The 22,676-nt window shown below is 37.2% G+C and overlaps 1 protein-coding gene across 1 annotated transcript; it reads left to right on the top strand.

Moving 5' to 3' along the window:
- The first annotated feature begins 4,251 nt into the window (after nucleotides 1–4,251).
- LOC113295639 lies at nucleotides 4,252–7,020 on the top strand. Its single transcript, XM_026543970.1, has 6 exons — nucleotides 4,252–4,992; nucleotides 5,069–5,254; nucleotides 5,339–5,489; nucleotides 5,576–5,773; nucleotides 5,987–6,196; nucleotides 6,392–7,020. The coding sequence occupies exons 1-6, from the start codon at nucleotides 4,252–4,254 to the stop codon at nucleotides 7,018–7,020; spliced, it is 2,115 nt and encodes a 704-aa protein (XP_026399755.1).
- Nucleotides 7,021–22,676: the final 15,656 nt, after the last annotated feature.

Genomic DNA, 22,676 nt, shown 5'->3' with positions numbered 1-22,676 from the left:
TTCCGGGTCCTAAAGTTGGACCCATTAGCTACTTAGGACCCGGAGGGTAATTACCCGATTGGACCCGAATTTAAATGGGTCCAAATGGGTAATACCCATTGGGTACCCGCGGGTATCGGGTACCCGTTTATTCATTCTTTTATTCATGTTTTTAGCAAAATTATAAGTATTTTTTCTAGTTTTAGCTTTGATATTTTACTCATTTAAATTTTTTCTCTTACATTTAATCTTTATTTAGTACATTCATAAGAAATAATAATAATTTTTTATAAAAATTACTTAAATTCAAGCTAAAAAGAGAAATATATTAAGTTTTTGAGATTTTTAAATAGTTTTCTTTAGACCCAATGGGTCCCCGGAACCGACGGGTACCCTGGTATTTAAACGGGTCCGGTTCTGGGTCCACAAATTTTGGAACCGGATCCGGAACCGCTAGGAACCGGTCCCGACCTTTATAAGTAGGGTCCGGGTCTAGTGATACCCGGGAGGACCCGGACCCGTTGACACCCCTACTCACGACTGGACAACGGCATATCTCATGAATACTTAACACTTTCAGTGATTATTTCTATATAGTATCACGAGATGGACGGCTCCTAGACAGCTTGCTTTGCTAGTATAAAGCCACAAAGTTAATTATTCCTAATTAAGATTAATTCTGCCGTGACATTCACTACTGAATTCCCAAAATAATCTATTATTGCTCCTATTCCATGGTCGAATCCACGACTGGTCCCATGGAATGGCAATAACAATTGCTCCTATTCCATGGTAGAATCCACGACTGGTCCCATGGAATGGCAATAAACAATTATTTTGATTCTATGATCGAATCCACGGCTTGATCTCATAGAATAACAATAAATATATTATCTCATTACTCCGATTTCATGATCGAATCCACAACTGGTCTCATAAATGGTAATAGATAAATCTTAATTACTCCGATTCTATGGTCGAATCAACGATCCCATGGAATGGTAATGCTCACTTTATTATTCTGAATTCGTAGTCGAATCCTCAGCTGATCCTATGAATTAATAATAAACATCTTATTACTCAGTTTTGTGAATTATTCTCCACTGAATTCCACAATTAGTAATAAATAATCAACAAACGGGCGTCTGAGCTACCTCTAAGTAAGCCCCGATCCAAATGGTGAAAGTGTGTTCAACGACGATGCACTAACAGTCATCGCATGAACGAGTATTTCAAAATACAACGAAACGATGAACCTATGCAAAATAGGGAAGAAAATAATAAATAATTAAAAATATTGACCAAGATGCTGGGAACACGGACACACGACCAACCGACCGTGTCGTGGTCAGTCCTACGCCAGTTTTTATATTTTTAATACATTATTTTCCATGATTTGATGAAAATTCTCTCATTTGATCAAATCTCCTTTGTCTCGAGGAAACTCCTCGGTTTCATGGTATTGTCATAAATCCATAAAAATAATATAAAATTAAGGAAAGGAGTGTGGGGCGTGACCATGGGCCAACCGGCCGTGCCTTGGTCCCAGCCGGCCCCACACCTCAAGGTTCCTCATTATTTTATTATTATTATTTCTCTAATTTCATGAGAAAACTCATTGATTTCATGGTATTTTGCACAAATCACCAAATAATAATAAAATAAAATAAAATAAATTATGAAAACTTGTGGGACCGGGCCCTGGACGGCCGACCATGCCCTATCCGGTCCCACAGGCCCCTTTGTTTTATTATTATTTATTTTATCTTCCTTGAATTTATCAAATTCCTTGATTTCATGGTATTTCTCTCAAATTAGGAAAAATTCCCTCAAATCATGAAAAAATACCTAAAAAAATATTAAAAATTAAGAAAACTTGTGGGACCGGGCCCTAGCCGTCCGACCATGCCTCCCACGGCCCCACACACCCTTGTTTTTATTATTTTAATATTTTTGGCTTCCTTGAACTCATGAAACTCGTTCACTTCAGGGAAACTCCCTAAATTCATCAAAACTCTTTAAATCCATGATATTTTTCATAAAATCATCAATATCTATAAAATTAAGGAAAAGGCACCACGGGACCGTGGCCATGACCGGCCGACCATGCCTTGGCCTCGGCGGTCCCACGCCTCCTTATTCCTTATTTTATAATTATTTTCCATCATCTCATGGTGTTTTCCTCAGTTTCGTCGAAACCCTAATTTTGGCATATTTCTCGAATGGATGGTCAATTGCATGCCAGAAAATATCAAAATTCTCAAGACTGAGACGCGGACGCCTTGGGGACACGAGCACGCTATCTTGACCGACCAAGATTGGCTCTTTGTCTTACAGAATCCGGTCCCATCAAGTTTCACAATTTTGACCTAATTTGCACAATTGCACGTATTAGGTCCAAGACTCTTCCAAACACTTTGGATTTTCATGAAGTGATCATCAGGCGGTCAAGTGACTACATTGGGCCGGTTTCATGATCCCTTGGTCGTTCCCTCACTCCGTCATAATTAATTAGGTTTTCTCACCTAAGACTCAGATGAGCATTTTCGAATAAATGATTAAAGCAGCATTTAATCATTCTTTCACCAACAAATCGTCAACTCTTCAGGAGTTCTTTGTATTTTCTCACGTGAGCATATGGACACTACATGGTTGATCCACGGTCCCATGTAGTCGCTCCCTCCTTCGTCCCATGGTTAAAATTCTGACGAACCATGAATTGATCATCAATTGATCAAATTAGGGTTTCTGAATCCAAGGATCATCATTCCAGATTCCAACCTTAATAATTTTACGACGACCTCATGGTCATTAATTTTATTAATTATGCTCGTTTCAACGACCAATATTATAAATTAATATTTTTGGTACGCTGCCAATAATCCATCAGATGAGCAACACATGCTCAGACGATCAAATATTCAACAATTCATCACATGAGCAACACTTTCTCAGATGATAAATATTTGCTCAAACCAAGGAATATTGGTTCAACAATCAATATTCAACGATCCATCGAATGAGCAATACTTTCTCGCTTCATCGTAAGAACTATACCTCTGTCTCATGACATGTTCAACTCATGAGTTTCAGAACATCATGTTCAACTCAGCAACTACATGGACTCATCGTCCCATCAAACCACGAAGTCATCAATTGACTAACATACCACGAGACGTCAATCGTGTCACTTTGGGGGATATCACTTAGGGTTTTGGTCTGGCGGTCTACGGCACGGGCGTTCAAACACACGATGAAATGTGAGCAAGTCGTGCAATCAGTTGAAGGAATTCACGAGGTAATGGTTGGAAAATCGACCAAGTCTCCACACGTTGAGCAACTGGTTTCAAACACGATCTCCACTTCCCCACTCCTTGATTCCATCAACTGTCACACTTCATGGGATCATGGTGTCTAAAATTCCAGCAATATAAATAAGTCTCTGAATCATGATTGAATCATCAACATCAACAGTATCATCAATCTCACGTCTCATCGACAACACGAGATCATCAACTCATCAATTGAGCAACTACTCTCAATTGAGCAATTTCAATCATTCAGAGCTTATCATATTCAGAATTCATACACCCACAATCTTTGATTACCATTGATTCCACACATTTCCCAGCTTCCCTCCTACAGATCAACCCATCCTCACTTGTGACCGAATTTACTCTGGAACGGTCATTATCTTGATTTAGCCCGGAGTACTACAGATTGATCTCTCGAATCTAAAGCACCCCCTTTGCAGCGGTGCATCTGTGTGAGCTTTAACATTTCGTTCGGTTCGAGGAGTCTCCTCTGTACGGTCGTCTCCTCAATTCCTTAAAAACCAGCAAATGATTCCCCATATACATTTGGCAAATATTATCGGGTGTGGACGATGATATTCCTTGGCTTGTCATTGGTGATTTCAATTGTATCTTGTTCAATGAAGAGAAAAAAGGTGGTCTCGTTACTAGAACTTCAGTCTTTAGTGACTTTAGAGATTAGATGGAGGATAATAATTTGTTTGAGGCTGATTCGCTTGGTTGTAATTTTACTTGGACCAATGGCCAGTCGGGTTGTCGGAGAATTATTAGTAAGCTTGATAGAGCTATTATAAATTCAGCTTGGCTTGCAAAATTTGAGAATTGGCGGTGTAAAGCTCTTCCAAGGGAAGTTTCTGACCATTCCACTTTGATTGGCTACCCATATGTTGTTCCTAGGCCACAACGTGCACCCTTTCGTGTTCAAAAAATGTGGTTTCTTCACTCGGTTTTTTTGCGAATGGTGACTGATAATTGGAATCTTCCAGTTCATGGTACCTTGGATTTTATTTTTCTATACAAGCTCAAGCGGCTTAAGGCATCTATGAAAATTTGGAATTTCCAGGTCTTTGGCAATATTAATGCAAGATTAAAGCAAGACATGCTCAGGTTCGAGACTGCGGCAAGGAATTATGATGACGACCCTGCCAATTTGGTCAAGCTGAACGTTATGAAGGATGCTTTATCCACTCTGCAGGATACAAAGTCTCAACAAGCTGTTATGTTAAAACAAAAGTCTAGAAATAATTGGTTGCTGGATGGGGCCAGTAATACGGCTTTTTTTCACAATAGCATCCGTTCTAGGCGAAGTAGAAATGTTATATCTGAGTTGGTGGACAATAGAGGCAACATTATTACTGACAAGGTTCTTTTGCATAATCATGTGGTGCATTACTATGAGGATAAATTTAATGGTATGGAAGGCATTATCGATGATGCTTTGTTTGATTGTGAGCATGATAGTATAACTCTGGAAGAGAGTGCTATGATGGATGTTGTTCCTACTCCGGAGGAGATTAAGGAGGCTGTGTGGGATTTGGGAGCTGATAGTGCTCCGGGGTCGGACGAGTTTTCTGGTTGTTTCTATCGTCAATGCTGGGATATTATCCATGAAGACTTAATTCAAGCTATTATTTTTTGTTGGAATTTGAAGCACATTCCTAATGGGGCTAACTCTAGCCTTATTATTTTGCTGGATAAGGTCCATGGAGCTAGCTCTCTTCGCAATTTCAGACCTATTGTCTTGAGAAACTTCTTTTTTCAAAATTTTCACCAAGATTCTTGCTACTCGCTTGGGTACAGTTTTGGATAAATTAGTTTTAGAGGAACAAGTGGCTTTCTTGAAGGAAAGAAACATTCATGAAAACATCAGTTTGGCTTTGGAAATGATAAATGAACTTCATATAAAGAGAAAGGACGACAACTTGGGGCTAAAGCTAGATATTTCTCAGGCTTTTGATACAGTAAGTTGGTCTTTTTTTCTTGAAGTATTTAAACGCTATGGTTTTTCTGAGGCTTGGTGCTTGTGGATTCTTAACATTCTGCAGTCAGCTCGTATTTCTATTCTTTTGAATGGTATCCCAGATGGTTTTTTCAGTATTAATAGAGGGCTGAGACAAAGGGATCCTCTATCTCCACTTATCTTTTTTTTGATTGAAGATGTCCTAAGCAGAAACATCTCTAAGCTTTTCATCCAAGGTAAGATGAATCACATGGTTACTCGTAAAGGCATTTCTCCAACTCACTTATTCTTTGCAGATGATATTATGATTTTTTCTGTAAAGGTAATATGAAGAGTGTGCGTAATCTTATTAAGCTTTTGGAAATCTATCAACATGCCTCTGGAAAAACTGTTTGTCGCCAAAAGAGCAAGGTTTATTTTGGGGGAGGATCTTTGACAAGATGTAGATACCTTACGGATTTTTTGGGGATGTCTGTTGCCCCTTTTCCAGATCGTTATCTTGGTGTTCAAGTTATGCCAGGTACGGTTAGATACAGACACATTAGTAATATTGTGGATAAAATTAAAAATCAGTTGGTTGCTTGGAAAGGGTGTTTATTATCTTTCCAAGATCGTATCACTCTTGTGAAATCGATTATTGCTAGTTACTCGATTCACAATATAGTTGTTTATAAATGGCCCCGCAAATTTATTTTACAATGTGAAAGAGCAATTAGAAACTTCATTTGGACAGGTGATTCTAACACGAGAAGATATTTCTTTGTGGGTTATGACAAGGTTTGTACTCCTTATGAAGAGGGTGGCCTTGGTATTACTTCCTTGTCTGTTATAAATGAAGCCCTTTTGATGAAGCTTTCGTGGAAAATCCGTACTTCTAAAAATAAGCGGGCTAAATACCTTGTTCCTAAATTTTTTGGAAGAAATGGAAAAATCAAACGCAGAGGTATAAAGTCTACTATTCTACCTGGTATTCGCATGGTTTATACGCAGGTTGAGGAGAATATCAAAGTGATTATTGGGGATGGTCGCTCAACCTCTCTTTATTTTGATATTTGGTGCGGAAATAGGAGTATTGCAAGTATCTTGCATCTTAATGACTTGGATAGAAATATCTGAGTGAGTGAATTACTCGTGCAAGGTGAATGGGTTATTGTTGAAGTCCATCATACAAGACTTGTTACTGCGGGTATTAATCTGTTAGATTTACCAAGGCCTGTGGAAGGTGAGGACGTGCGCATTTGGATGCCTGAATACAAAGGCCAATTCACGGTTCAATCTTCCAAGGAAATTATTAGACCGCGACAACCAAAATTTGAAGGTGCAAACTTGTTATGGAGACCAAGTATACATCCTTGTCTTGAGGCTCAGAACTGGAAAATCCTTCGGGGTGCTTGTGCTTCTCTTGACCAGGTGCATTCTCGTTTTAAAGTTGAAATTCGAACTAAATGTGTTTTGTGTTCTTGTGCGGAGGAATCTCTCGATCACATTCTTTGGAGATGCAACTTTGCTGCTAAAGCTTGGACGTGGCTAGCTGATACCTTTGGGATATTGCCGCATCCTAATTTAGTTATGGCATTCAAAGCTTCCAAGGGCCGGAGCAAGATGATTCAAGAGTTATGGTTGCTGTCGATCTTAGTCATAAGATCTGAACTGTGGTTTACGAGAAACAAGAAGGTGTTTCGGATAAAAATCCTAACTGGTCGTTGTTTTTCAAGAGAATTTTGTATCAAATTCATGAGTATTCAGTCCGGCTCAAGGGGTTTATGAAGAACTGTGTTGAGGACTTGCGAGTTGTGGATTTTTTCCGTGTCAGGCATAGAAGAGTGAATTTTTCATGAGGTTGTTGAATGTTTTTGGACGCCACCAGCTGAAGGGGACTTATTGATTTGTTGTCATGGCGCGGTTAGAGGCAATCCGGGAATGGTAGGTGCTGGTGTAGTGGCGCGAGATGCTGATTGTGCTGTTCTTGGGGCTATATCTTTTGGTCTTGGTATAACTACCAATTATGTGGCGGAGGTCTATACAATTATTGTTGGCCTGGAATGGGAAACAAAATGGGGCTACATGAGAGCTATTATTAAGACTGATTCTGCTGCAGCTAGGTTGTGGTTTATGCAAGGTACAGTGCCTTGGTTTGTCAAGCCGAGATAGGGAGACATCCAAAGGAATTATGATAATATCACTTTCGAACACACTTTTAGAGAATGCAATTTTACAGCTGACAATTTGGCTAAGAAAGGACGTGACTCGGGCAATGGAGTTGGCATGGAATATTTTGGCCGTCCTGATTTCATTCATTCAATTGAACTTCCAAATGTATCTTATTATAGATTTAAATAGTTTTCAGGTTTTTGGGGTCATAATGACCTCTTTTCCTATAAACTATCTTGTAATTATATTTTTCTCATATATATAATTTTTGACTTATCAAAGAAAAAAATGGACTTCTTTCCAACATAAATGTTTTATTCCAACCATATCAAGGGCCAAATAGCCTAGGTAACTACTGAATTCAATTCTATGGTCACCAATAGGCCGGAACATTTTGTCAAATTCAATATCCCTTTTTTTGGCTTCAGAATTCGAGAAGTCTTTATGCTGCTTCAACATTCTTGTCATTCCCCTCTCTTTTCTGATCTCTTCTGTAGAGTCTTCTTGTTGTGGCTGCTTTTCTGCTTCTGGAGCATTTTCCAATTCTTTTTTTCTAACACTTCGAGAACATCATTTTCAGAATTGTCTGACTCTGGAAATAACCGAGGAAACATATGAAACCATGTGATGTTTAAGTAGAAACAAGTAAGTACAAGATTTCGAACATTACCTGTTAATTCTTCAAAATTATCAGTCGGGACCATATCTTCACCATAATCGTCATTTGATTGTACAGTGTCATCATGCGTCTCATGTAACTCTATCGTTTCTTCATCAGAATCCACCTCATCATCTGGTTCATACCATTGGTCATCCTCTGGGGACACGTTGTAACCATCATCTTCTCCCATGACAAAAGCTGTGTAGGTACGTGCATCTCAATTAGGAATTTGAGCTTATTTTGGAAAATATTATCTAAACCTAACAGGAGAGGCAACATGTGTTAAACCTATTTTCTATTATATGAAAATAAAACAAACATGAACTCATTGATGCATGTAACTTGAGGCTAAAACATCACTGCAACACACAAAATCTCCTCATGATTATTGTGTTATCCACAAAGCGAAAGGTAGCGGTTAAACGGTCTTATATAACTTTTTTTTACAAAAGCCAAGAGCACTAAAGCACCACATAATGATTATCCATTTTTAGCTTGAAGATGATAGTCAAATTGGCCAACCAGCAACATGGTATTATTAAAAGTGGCAACTTAAAATGCAGACGTTACTGGCTCGCCAAGTAACATAGACTCAAATGATTAAATCTTGAGAAGCCTTGTATATATATATGATTGACACAACATCGTCGATCAAGGTAGAGTTATTAACTCTCAATCAAAATCCAACCAAAACAATAACAAAAACCCTAAAAAACAATTAGCATCGTTAAGTTTTTTTTATTTTTATTTTGTAAAACCTAACTAACTAGTAAAGCCTAACCAAGTAACATGAAAGAAAGATCCTTACCTAAATATTATAATAGTTCATGCATGTAACTTAAGCCTAAAACATTATTGTTGTAACAAAATGAAATCACATCTCATCGTACAACCCGTGATTGTCATTAACTTGTTCTTTGATACAGCCGAATAAAAACCCTAATTATGCTTTAACTAGTAAACCTATAAGATTTAACATCTGATTCCATGAGATTAAACAAAAAATCTAACATAAATTTAATATTCATTCGATAATGGGTTGTAGAAATATTACCAGCAACAAAGATTGAGTTTAAAGAGGTAGATTCCTTATAAAGATTAGAGATAATAATAGAATAAAAACCCTAATCATGCTTTAACTAGTAAACCTATAAGAAGTAATAGAATAAAAACCCTAATCATGCTTTAACTAGTACACCTATAAGATCTAACATCTGATTCCATGAGATCGAACAAAAAATATAACATCAATTTAATATTCATTTGATAATGGGTCGTAGAAATAATACCAACAACAAAGATCGAGTCTGAAGAGGTAGGTTCCTTGTAAAGATTAGAGATAGTAGTAGAATTATGATTTCATAGAGAGAATGAATCGAGTAATAAAAACTGAAAAAGTAGATCGAACTCATCTTTCTTTTTCTTTTTGGAATTTAACCAAACCATTAGGCGGAAATTGATTTTTCTTTTGAAATCATCCCGCCCAGTAAAATTAATTTTCATCACCCTCCAAACAAAAGATTTTTGGTGTTTTTCTTTTTTTATTTCCAAATTTTTGATGTGTAACCAATATGGTTAGTTTCCTTATTTTATGAGAGAATATATCGTAGACAATTATGATAAAATTGTTTCCCAAAATTTTCGAAATTTAGTTTCCTATCTCTAACCAACTCTAGAAGAGGCTATAGAAAAAATTACTTTCCTATTTCGAATAATAATTTCCTTAATAATTTTAAGCTGGGTTGTCTCCTGTATTATTCTTGGTTTAGGGAGGAAACGTATGAATTATTAGTGGCACCTATGTAGGAAACGTATTATTCTAATCATACAGTAAGCTACTAAAGATAAATAAACTAAACCCATCCATTTTCATGTTCATCATTTACAGAAAACAAAAAAGTTCAGCGTGAATCATTCATCACATAAATGTCAACCTATCTATCAGCGTAAAAAGCCTGCATCTAGTGCAGTACTTAAAAAATAAATACAACCACCACTGAAAACAAAATGGTCAGACGAAATGCTTTATATTTAAAAATACGTAAACTAAAAGTTCACACATAAAAAATCCCGTTTAAAAAGCAAAGAACTTGTTAGATGAGTCTGGTTCTTTGTCAGATTAGTCTGGTTCTGTGTCAGATTAGTCTGGTTCCTCATTCTCATCCAAATCCAGGCAAAGATCATTATCATTAACATCATCGTATAGCAGTACTTTACTTTCAATAGCACTTTACTTGTTCAAACTCGTATTTTTGTTAAAAGTATTGGCAAGGAAATAATAAGATCAGACCTAAAGTGATAAATTTATTCTTATTGTTTACAGGGGGGAACAACTGTATTTTTTTACATTTTCTCCGTTCTTTCAGCTAATTATATTTATTTTTCCAAAAGAATGCACACCTCATAAATAAATAAATTTGCAAGAGTATATTGCATTCTGTAAAGTCTGTGAACTTGTAAATAATTATCTGATTTATTTCATGATTCCAATACCTAAATAATAAAAGAATTCATAAACATCACCTTCTTCTAAATGACAAAATTAGCAAACGAAACAAGAAATGAAAACAACTTTCAAAGCGTCCATAAAAAGAAATCGATAAATCAAACCCTATCATCAAAAAAAAAAAACATATCAAATGAACCATCCCCCATCTTCAAACAATTCTTCTCGCAATGTTGAGGTGAACTTGATCACTCCAACCAGCAGGCTTGTGCGCCTTGTCATCCTCAGATTTGGCATTTTCTGCTTCATCAGGCTCCACATGTTTGTTAACTTTTGGATCCTCTGCCATATCCGGAACATCGGGATCTTCATCAATAATAGAAGCAGGAGCATCATCATTCACAGTAGGAACATCAGCATTCTCAACATTAGTGATTACAGCGTCCATAGGCACACCAGGAATAACATCAGCATAAATAGGAACATCATCATTGTCAACACTACTGACAGCAGAACTAATTACAACATCGAGAGGAACACCAGGAACAATAGTTACTCCGTCCATAGTAATGATAATCCTTGATTTACGAGGACCAGCCATCAGTCGAGGATATTTTTGGATCCTCTCTTCAGCTTCATCTCTACAATCCCTCTTAGCAGAACTCATTTTCCTCTTAATACTCTATGTTAATTTTTTTCTATGCTTGGTGGAATTTATATATATTTGTAAGGAAAACCCTAATTTTTTAGGTTTTCCATCATTATCTTATATCACATATTCTTTGGTATTTACACCGAATGTTGTAGCAATATAATGAGATATTGAATGAATATTTTCATGTTTATCCAATTTCCTTTTTAATCTAATATACATTAAGAACATAAAAAACTAAAATAAATCACTTTTTTTCTTTTTTATAGAAAAAGCTTAGGCATATAAGCCACTTAAGACCCATATATACTGTTGGTGTTGGCATTGGTAGCATAAGTGCCACTTAACCTGTCAGCATTGTTTTTTACAAAAAAGAGCTAAATTGAAAGCATCCATGTTTTGTTGTCTTTGGATGATGTTAAGATTCAATAAAACAAAAGATATTGGGTGAATACAAAAAAGAGCTAAATTGAAAGCATCCATGTTTTGTTGTCTTTGGAGTTGGACTATTTTCTTCTTCTTCTTCTTCATCAGGACAGTTTCTTTTTTCGTGGTAGCTAATGTGAAATCTTCCTGATTAAGGCTGTGTTCATTTTCTTTACCAGATTCTCAATGGATGGCGGATTAGAATTGGAGGAGGAGGCCTTTATGATACCAGAGAAGGAAAGAGGTGTGAAGGTTATGTTCACTTGGGGTAGTATAGGTAAGAAACAAGACAATGAGGGTGATGTTGATGTGACTAACTTTAATTTAAAAAAAATTCACGGGATGATATTGAGCCTTGTCGTAACTGAAGCGGATAACCATTGCAGTGGAAATACGGTAGTAGTTGTAATTGTGGTTGATGCGGTCATCTAATGACTTGTTGACTTGGTCGACCCTGGCTAAAGGCATTTTGAATCGCGACCTGTCAAATATAACACCACTGGACACTAGAGCGTTAGGGAAATCTAAATTTAAGTGAGGTTGGAGAGTTTTTAACCGTTTGCTATGGTTGATGGTTGCCACGATGTGTGATGATTGCAATCCTACCTCGTTACTGTGTCCCCTTACCGTGCCAAAATTTGAGATATTATATGACTGCCACTAAAGATTTATGGGCTCGCCCAAAGTGCAAGAATTAATAGCCCAGAGAGAATACGACTCAACTTGCGTCTGAGACGGTATGTGGGGAGTAAGCATCTGAATCAGAGATGTATGTAACGCCTTGCTAAGCTGAAATGGATCCCCAAGTGGGTCGATTATCCAGAGAGTAGACCATTTAAATGTATCTAAGGTCCGACCCGATGTTGTGGTAGTTTTTTAACTGCCAAGTGTTTGATGCCGCTTCGCATGAGCCAATAACATGTTGTTACTTTTACTAGACCATTGTAAATGGCCAGTAGGCTTGCCACTTTGTAAAATCAAGTAATACCAATCTCTAGAACGAAAAATCGTAATACCACAAGAGGAGTTTAACGATTGTGATGAGAAGATTGTTGCTCTTCCCATCCAGAATCAAAACAAAATTGGAGCAGTTCTTTCAGTTTCTCAGTCAGTTTTTCCCAATCAGAACCAATCAAGAATATAGTTTTTTGATGTCGAGAAAATTTCAAACTATGTATCAAGAATTGGATTCCAATGAGATGAAGATCGATCAGCAATCTCCTGAAGGTATTCAAGAAGAGAAGAAGCCTATATTGAGTCTGCCCAAATGCCAGGTAAGTAACGATGATATTAGAGAGTAAGATGTTAATTATAGGTGTTTTATAGGTATAATTGCAAAAGTATACTTTGTTATTTACTAATAAGAACCTGATGTAAGGTAATAATATTTTTTCCACCAATCTTCTAGGAAGATGCAGTTGGTGGGAGCAGTACTTCTCCAGAAGGGGGTGGTGGCAAGGTGCAGAGAAGCGCGCATCAGGGTGGTAGTGGTATTGTTACTGGTGATGAAGTTACAGGTGGTGGGTCTGTAGATGGTGAGTGTTAGAGCATAGCTCGGTCGACCTCGCATGCGTTTCTATATCAAGCATGTTTGTCAATGTTAGTGATCAAAACTATGAGTCTTGATTTCTAGTCTACATAGCTAAGTCTCGGACTAGGATAGAAAAGTGTAGTTGAGCTCAAGGACTTCATGACGATTCATCATAAAACGACGAAGATCTACTCAACGAACCGTGGAACTTCATCAACAAAAAGCTATGTGGAGACTTGAACTTATCTATCACTCAAAAGTCTATCTATTCTATCTCCTACTTCTTATGAGACAAAAAGTCGTATGCTATATAGACTGGATCATACACATTTGACATTTCGAGCTGAGTATTCACTACTTATCTTTTTCTCGAAATCGTGTGTTGGTAAAGCGTTTCGCTTTGATCAAGTTTATCTTCACCTAGTGACGAAAGTCATGAAAAGTTTCAATTACTTTGAGAATTGCTCTGACGTGAAACGGTCTGTGAATAACGGCTATATAACGTCCTCTGAGAATGTCTCAATGATTGGAATGGGAGTTTAGATTACATAACCATGTATTCCTTGATCCGAAGTTTTCGAACTTTGTTGATTGAGAGAAACCAGAGAAATTGGCTTTGCCAAGACCGCGAACCCAGTCCGCGAACTGAGGGAAGTTCTCTTACCGAGAATTTCTGCTGGGATTTTCTAAAAACTCGTCTCCGTGTTTAGTCCGCGAACTCAGTCCGAGAACCTAGTGCGCGAACTGGCGGAAGTCTGTTTGCCGAGATTTTCTGCTGAGTTTGGAAAACTCTGCCGGTTGCCTTAAGTCCGCGAACTTGTTTGTGAGCTTAAGTGGTTATGATCTAAACATGTGCTCTGAACATGAAACTTAAATTAATAAAGAACGCTTTATGAAAACCGTGGCTATAAAGTTCATGAGCCGATTCATCGAATCGAATCATCTTTATTTCAATTGTATCTTGTGTAGTTACATAAGATCTCATAGCAATTGAACAACTCTCTAACTAGTTAATTTGAGTCAATTGAACTAGTTATGGTGAAGAAGAACTAGGTTAATATGAAATACTCATATGGTTAACCTTTTGGGTTACTATGTTGAACCAACATACACGTACACGTTTGGGCATGGTTTTCACAAACCCAGTAAACGTCTACCCAAGTGTGTGTGACAAGCTAAGTTTTCGATCTAACGGTTGAGAAATATTAGCTTGAATCTAAATCAGATTTTCATCTAACGGTGAATATGGATTGCTTTGTAACTAAGGCAAAACCCTGATTTGAAGGCTATATATAGGAGACATATAGCATTGGGAAAGACTAATCCCCACACGTATGTGTGATACTAGTGCGCTCGCTAGAGTCGTTTCTCCTTTAACCTTTGGTTTTCTTCTCTAAAACCAGGTTAACGACTTAAAGACTTCATTGGGATTGTTAATCTAGACCGATACAACTTTTATCGTAGTTGTATGATCTGATCTTGCATCTTCTATCGTACGAGTACAATCTTTGATTGGCTTGAGATCGTGAGAGTTCTCCGATAGGCAAGATAAAGAAGTCACAAACATCTTCGTCTCACTGTTTGTGATTCCTAGACAAACCACTTGTGTAGTTAAGAAGGATTGTTGAGAGGTGATTGATTAATCTAGGCTGTTCTTCGGGAATATAAGACCGGAATTATCAATTGGTTCCTGTTCACCTTGATTTTATATCTTAAGACGGAACAAAACCTAGGGTTTTTCTGTGGGAGACAGATTTATCCTTTGATAGACTTTTCTATGTGAGACAAATATGTTTATTATCAAGTATGCGATTTTGGGTTGCAGCAACTCTTAGTTGTGGGTGAGACCAGCTAAGGGAATCAAGTGTGCAGTGTCCTGCTTGGATCAGAGGCATATGAGTATAATTGTACCTTGGATCGGTCGGAGACTGATTGGGGTTCAACTATATTCCAGTCCAAAATTAGCTTGGAGTAGGCTAGTGTCTGTAGCGGCTTAATACAGTGTGTATTCAATCTGGACTAGGTCCCGGGGTTTATCTGCATTTGCGGTTTCCTTGTTAACAAAACTTCTGGTGTCTGTTTTATTTCTTTTCCACATTATATTTTATATAATTGAAATAATAAAGGTTGTGTGTTAAGATCATCAATTGGAAATCCAACCTTTGGTTGTTGATTGATATTGATTGATCCTTGGATACTGGTTTTTGGTACCGTCCAAGTTATTCCTTGTGTTTGATTAAAGACTCGCTATTGTTTTAGCTTGAGTAAATCAAAACAAGTGAGAGATATTGACTCCTTGAGATACTTTAATCTAGATTGAGTCTGACTGTCTAGTTGATTCTCTAGCAAAGTATTTCAGAGTTAGTCCATACAGATTGCTAGGAGAAATATTGGGTGGTGTTGTTAGACCCCCGCTTTTTCAATTGGTATCAGAGCAGGCAAACACGTTTAAGACCTCATCAATCTGTGTTTGTAGCGATCTGACTCTATGGACAGAAGTGCTATCTCTGTAAACGTACCACCAGTCTTCGTTGGCTCATACTATCTATGGTGGAAAGTTGTTATGCGCACATTTCTTCAGTCACGTGACTTCCATTCATGGATCTATGTTGTGAATGGCTATGCAACTCCCGTTGTTATGAAAAATGATACATTTGTACCTAAAGAATTATTTGTGTATGATGCAGCCGAGTTAATTGCTGCAAGGCAAAACTCCGACGGGTTGAACGCTATCTTGCATGCTATTACCCCAAATCTTCGACATCATGTGGCCTCGTGCACCACGTCTAAAGAAGCTTGGGATATTTTAATTCCGAATGGGAAGACCTTTATATGGCAGAAGAAGAATCGTTTGAGGATTTTTATCACAAACTGTCTGAAATTGTTGATGCATCATGTGCATTGGGTAAGACCATTTCTGAAAAGGAAATTGTGATGAAAATCCTCCGATCGCTGCCACCCAGATACGAATCTAAATGACATGCCATCGTTGAGGGAAATAACCTTAATACTCTTTCGCGAAACACTCTTGTCAGAAAACTTAGAATTTTTGATCGCGAATACATGTCAAGAGATGACCATCAATTGACTAGCAATCGTGTCACTTCTCCTGATTGTAAGACTTGTCATCTTAAGTTGACGAACGAGAAAGTGAGAATTGATTTATTTCTACGTTGTCTCTGTTTATACAGAAACTTAAGAAAATACTCAGACGTAGCAAAAGAAATTCTCAAAAAGAAACTACGTTAGTCAAAGTAAAGGATAAGTATATCTAGAAAATCCGTACTAATGAAACTGGTCTTGCGTGCTATAAAATTGTTCATGTCACTTCGAAAGATATAGAAATGGAGGTAAGAGAGATAACTAAAGCATGGATGAATACTCTTGATTACTGTCCTGAGGAAATCTATGATTGCTCTAACAATCTTTTTGCTGAAAATCATTCACATGATTCTTTCATGACAAGTCCGTCTGTGTCTCATGTGTTGGGTCAGCAAACCTCCTCTGAGTTTGTGTTAAACTCCAGGAGTATCTCAGAAAAGACTCTATCAAATCTCTCTGTTCATTTGAGTTCTTCTCAGGATTTTCTTAGCACGATAAATCAAAAACAGTCCTGCCTATCTAACCGTTGTTTGAAAAAGAAAAGGAAATCTACCTTTCATAAAAAGGAATTTTCAAAAACGGTGCAGGATTTGCAAAGATCAGTAATCAAGTTTTTTAAAACTGTGATTACATTGGATGGGAAAGTTGTTCATAACTCTCCTTTTCAAATGGATAAGCAGAAACCTAGTGCAATGGGTGGTTTCTCTTTTTGCAAAGATTATCCCAGTCCAACCTTGGATTGGAGGCCTTGTACTCAGTAATCTTGTTGAGAAATGGTTCTTCTATTCTCTTCCTCTTACACAAGAATCATGATATACAAGAGGACTGCAATATAATCTTGTTATTTTCTGTTTGTGCTTTTACCAGGTCTTGTTCGTGAACGGCTCCAGCTTTTTGGATAACTAACTTCTGTTAGGGTTTGGTAAAGAGGGTGTTTCTGGGATTTCTACACCTTTATTCCCTTTTAAAAGCTCCACCTCTTCAGCTTTCTCATTTCATCTTTTCTACCATGTCCTTCTCTAGTCTCTCAAGTAAATAAAGTGATGTATGGACGGTCATGTTTCCTCCAAAGAAGATTCGTTTGGATTCTTCTGACAATGAGATGTGCTATGATAAACATGTCTCTTCTTCTGATGAGAACCCTAATGTCTCTCAGTTTGATAAGCTCTCTTTAACCATGAATCTCGTCTTGGAACAAGTTCGTGCTCTGAAAAATGAACTTGAAGTTTCTTCCAAAAGACTTGAAGAGAAAATGGATAGTATTGAATCAAGGATTGACCTAATCTAGGATGAGCTTGAAGAATATAGAGAATACGAGAAGAATACTCAAGGTAAGTGAAATGATTTTCAAGAGGTTTAGATGCCTAGTATGTCTTCTTTTTGGATTAGTTGGAAGAATAACTAGAGCTTGAATAGCGAAGATTGTGACTACACATAGCTATTTTTGTTTTCATCTTCTTATGTTATTTTTTAGGTTTATTGGTTTTTAAATTCTAAAAATATTTGGAGGATGATATTATTGCAGTATTAATCTGTTTTGAAGTATTGCAATATTTTTATGGGATATGCATTGTTTGCCTCCGTGAACTTGAAGGTCCCATATTGTGTCAAAAGTAAAGTCGTTCATAAATTGATATTCGTATTGATGAAAGGACGAATGAACTTTTGACAATTACAAAAGTTATACCTATGCAGTCAGTTATTTGATGGAAAATAGGATGAAATCTTTTGTTTGACAAGGATAAAGTCTATTATGTCGTTATGAAAATAGTGATGGAAATAGAATAGATCCTTGTATGTTATCCATGGTATTGATCTTCATTGATCCATTTTGTTATGTTTCACCGTGAAGGCTCCATTGTGTATCTTATGTTGAGCACCTTACAACTATGTCGATTAATATTGGCCTTGTTGGTTGTTCCATGAGATGCTATATGTTGAGCATTCTTGAACTAAATTAATCATCTTGATTGGTTATTTAGTTATTTGCTCATAAAGTCTTATTTTGTCGAGCAAAATCATTTGACAATTAAATTGATTGCTTCGGTGATTAGTTTGGTTGTGTATTCCAATTAGATTAATTATAGGTTCTCTTGTAATTAATCTAGTTGAGTTTTTTATATATTCCACAAGTACTTGTGTTGAGTATATGAACGACTATACTAATCATGTTCTATTGGTTGATGTAGTCGTATATTCCGTAAGGTTTTCCTTATGTTAAGTATTTGAACGATTAAGGTAGTCATCTCCGTGTGGTTATCTTAGTCGTAGATCCGTGAGTTTTCTTATGTTGAGCACAATCAATTAAATTGATCACTTTTGTGATTTGATTTAGTTGCGTATTTCAATTAAATTAATCATGGGTTTACTTGTGATTGATTTGATTGAGTTTTGGATATAGAAAATCATTTCCATGGTTTTTGGTGTCCAATTAAAAAATCCTTCTTTTCTTTCGAAATTAAGGTCGCTCTTGTTGTTCTTTCGGGAATGACATCAAATGGGGGTGAGTTCTTTTGAACTTGTGCTTAATGGTAATATCTTGCGGGGTGTGCAGCTGTGGAATTTTATAGGGGTTATCTTGTATCTTAAAACTCCTTGATGAATGCATTTAGCTTCGGCTTTATGATTGCATCTAAATTAAGTTGGTATGTATTTTTTCTTTTAGTCTATGAAATGTCTCTTGTGGAAATTTCATTATGATCCCGTTCTTTTACCTTTGCCAATTTTATTGACAAAAAGGGGGAGAAATAATGTAGTTCACACTACAAATACATATGGTTTTCGGATCATTGTGTAAGGGGGATTGGTTTCCATGATCGAGATGGAGTATTGACTAAGGGGGAGTAATACATATCACCATAGTATTGTTGTTAAAGTCGTGATGCAATTGGACTTTGATGTTACATAATGATACAATGACACTGTATAATAATGATCGAGAATCTTGATTTCTCTCATTGTTATAGCTACGGATCTTCAACAACGGTGGTGCTAAACTTACAACCTTTGGGATCATTGGAGTACTTGGAAGGACGAAGATTTCAAGGAACGTTGAAGATTAGACTATGGAATAGGAGCCACTAAAGTTTATCTTTTTTTTATTCCATATATATTAATAGTTTTGTCACTAAAATTGACAAAGGGGGAGATTGTTAGAGCATAGCTCGGTCGACCTCGCATGCGTTGCTATATCAAGCATGTTTGTCAATGTTAGTGATCAAAACTATGAGTCTTTATTTCTAGTGTACATAGCTAAGTCTCGGACTAGGATAGAAAAGTGTAGTTGAGCTTAAGGACTTCATGGCTATTCATCATACAACGACGAAGATCTACTCAAGGAACCGTGGAACTTCATCAACAAAAAGGTATGTGGAGACTTGAACTTATCTATCACTCAAAAGTCTATCTATTCTATCTCCTACTTCTTATGAGACAAAAAGTCGTATGCTATATAGACTGGATCATACACATTTGACATTTCGAACTGAATATTCACTACTTATCTTTTTCTCGAAATCGTGTGTTTGTAAAGCGTTTCGCTTTGATCAAGTTTATCTTCACCTAGTGACGAAAGTCATGAAAAGTTTCAATTACTTTGAGAATTGCTCTTACGTGAAACGGTCTGTGAATAACGGCTATATAACGTCCTCTGAGAATGTCTCAGTGATTGGAATGAGAGTTTAGATTATATAACCATGTATTCCTTAATCTGAAGTTTTCGAACTTTGTTGATTGAGAGAAATCGGAGGAATTGGCTTTGCCAAGTCCGCGAACCCAGTCCGCGAACTGAGGGAAATTTCTCTTACCGAGAATTTCTGCTGGGATTTTCTAAAAACTCGTCTCCGTGTTTAGTCCGCGAACTCAGTCCGAGAACCTAGTCCGCGAACTGGCGGAAGTTTGTTTGCCGAGATTTTCTGCTGAGTTTGGAAAACTCTGCCGGTTGCCTTAAGTCCGCGAACTTATTTGTGAGCTTAAGTGGTTATGATCTAAAGATGTGCTCTGAACATGAAACTTAAATTACTAAGGAATGCTTTATGCAAACCGTGGCTATAAAGTTCATGAGCCGATTCATCGAATTGAATCATCTTTGTTTCAATTGTATCTTGTGTAGTTACATAAGATCTCATAGCAATTGAACAACTCTCTAACTAGTTAATTTGAGTCAATTGAACTAGTAATGGTGAAGAAGAACTAGGTTAATATGAAATACTCATCTGGTTAACCTTTTGGGTTACTATGTTGAACCAACATACACGTACACGTTTGGGCATGGTTTTCACAAACCCAGTAAACGTCTACCCAAGTGTGTGTGACAAGCTAAGTTTTCGATCTAACGGTTGAGAAATATTAGCTTGAATCTAAATCAGGTTTTCATCTAACGGTGAATATGGATTGCTTTGTAACTAAGGCAAAACCCTGATTTGAAGGCTATATATAGGAGACATCTAGCATTGGGAAAAACTAATCCCTACACGTCTGTGTGATACTAGTGCGCTCGCTAGAGTCGATTTTCCTTTAATCTTTGGTTTTCTTCTCTAAAATTAGGTTAACGACTTAAAGACTTCATTGGGATTGTGAAGCCAGACCGATACTACTTTTATCGTAGTTGTGTGATCTGATCTTGCATCTTCTTTTTTATGAGTACAATATTTGATTGGCTTGAGATCGTGAGAGTTCTCCGATAGACAAGATAAAGAAGTCACAAACATCTTCGTCTCACTGTTTGTGATTCCTCGACAAACCGCTTGTGTAGTCAAGAAGGATTGTTGAGAGGTGATTGATTAACCTAGGCTATTCTTCGGGAATATAAGACCGGATTATCAATTGGTTCCTGTTCACCTTGATTTTATATCTTAAGACGGAACAAAACCTAGGGTTTTTCTGTGGGAGACAGATTTATCCTTTGATAGACTTTTCTGTGTGAGACAAATTTGTTTATTATCAAGTCTGCGATTTTGGGTTACAACAACTCTTAGTTGTGGGTGAGATCAGCTAAGGGAATCAAGTGCGCAGTGTTCTGCTGGGATCAGAGGCGTAGGAGTACAACTGTACCTTGGATCGGTGGGAGACTGATTGGGGTTCAACTATAGTCCATTTCGAAGTTATCTTGGAGTAGGCTAGTGTCTGTAGCGGCTTAATACATTGCGTATTCAATCTGGACTAGGTCCCGGGGTTTTTCTGCATTTGCGGTTTCCTCGTTAACAAAACTTCTGGTGTTTGTGTTATTTCTTTTCCACATTATATTTTATATAATTGAAATAATACAGGTTGTGCGTTAAGATCATCAATTGGAAATCCAACCTTTGGTTGTTGATTGATATTGATTGATCCTTGGATATTGGTATTTGGTATCGTCCAAGTTATTCCTTGTGTTTGATTAAAGACTCGATATTGTGTTAGCTTGAGTAAATCAAAATAAGTGAGAGATATTGACTCCTTGAGATACTTTAATCTAGATTGAGTCTGACTGTCTAGTTGATTCTCTACCAAAGTATTTCAGAGTTAGTCCATACAGATTGCTAAGCGAAATATTGGGTGGTGTTGTTAGACCCCCGCTTTTTCAGTGAGAATAAGAGGCAAAAACTGGAGATGGAGGTCATAATCAGCAAAAAGGACCTTCTCATCCTGCTAGAGATCGGCATTGGGGAGTTAAAGATGGATGGGTGTTGTATGCACTGCATCCCCGCCGAGGCCGCTTTATTGTCAATGAGGGAGTGGTTCTGGTAGGAGATAAGCGTATTGTTTATGGAGGTGAACGTCAGCGGTTCTTTGCAGCGCCAGTTCCTGAGGATGTCAAATCCCAAATTCATGAAAATGATTCCATCCCTCTCCCTGTTGATGCAGTTATCTTCCCGAATTTTTTTATGTTGGCGCCTGAGATAAGGCAGATGGTTGCAGATGTTGCTGTGATAGCTAATGCAGGTCTGGGAGAGGTGACTCCGCCTGAAGATGTACTAGAAGATGAGCCTTTGCCTATGTCAGTACCAAAATCTATTGCACCAGTACCAGGATCCGTTGCACCAGTGCCTGCAAAGGGAGCACAAGTGCATCTGGAGATGCAGATGCTGTATAAAAAGGTAGAGTTCAAAGCATAGCTCTGAGGTATGTGAGGGTTATGCTGAATGCATAAAACTAAAGTTCTATTTTGGGTTAACTTGTGAAACAAGATACTGTTTACTTTTTTGATGTTGAAAATAGTTGTGGGTTTGAAATCAAATTGTGGTCTCCTGGATTTTATCATGATGATTATGATAATGTTTAAATTATAATTGCTTAAGGAAACAAAGCACTGCTTTCTTTAGCGGTCTCCTGGACCATAGGTGTAACGCAACAAAAGGAAAAAACCAAAGGCTGTCTAGTTAAACAATGACACAACATTTAGCGGCAACACTATCATGTTGATACACGAAATTGAACATTTCAACATACATAGAAAAAAATCCAAACGCCAAAA

Source organism: Papaver somniferum, chromosome 7 (genome assembly GCF_003573695.1).
Source record: "Papaver somniferum cultivar HN1 chromosome 7, ASM357369v1, whole genome shotgun sequence".
NCBI classification, from domain to species: Eukaryota; Viridiplantae; Streptophyta; class Magnoliopsida; order Ranunculales; family Papaveraceae; genus Papaver; species Papaver somniferum.
The sequence above is the reverse complement of the archived record's forward strand: the minus strand, read 5'-3'. Positions and strand labels throughout refer to the sequence as shown.

Coding starts and splice junctions, on each gene's coding strand:
- LOC113295639 (XM_026543970.1), top strand. CDS start 4,252: ATGGTGACTGATAATTGGAATCTTCCAGTTCATGGTACCTTGGATTTT. Junction 4,993..5,068: donor TTATTATTTTGCTGGATAAG/GTCCATGGAGCT, acceptor ATTTTCACCAAG/ATTCTTGCTACTCGCTTGGG. Junction 6,197..6,391: donor TGGAAAAATCAAACGCAGAG/GTATAAAGTCTA, acceptor TACTCGTGCAAG/GTGAATGGGTTATTGTTGAA.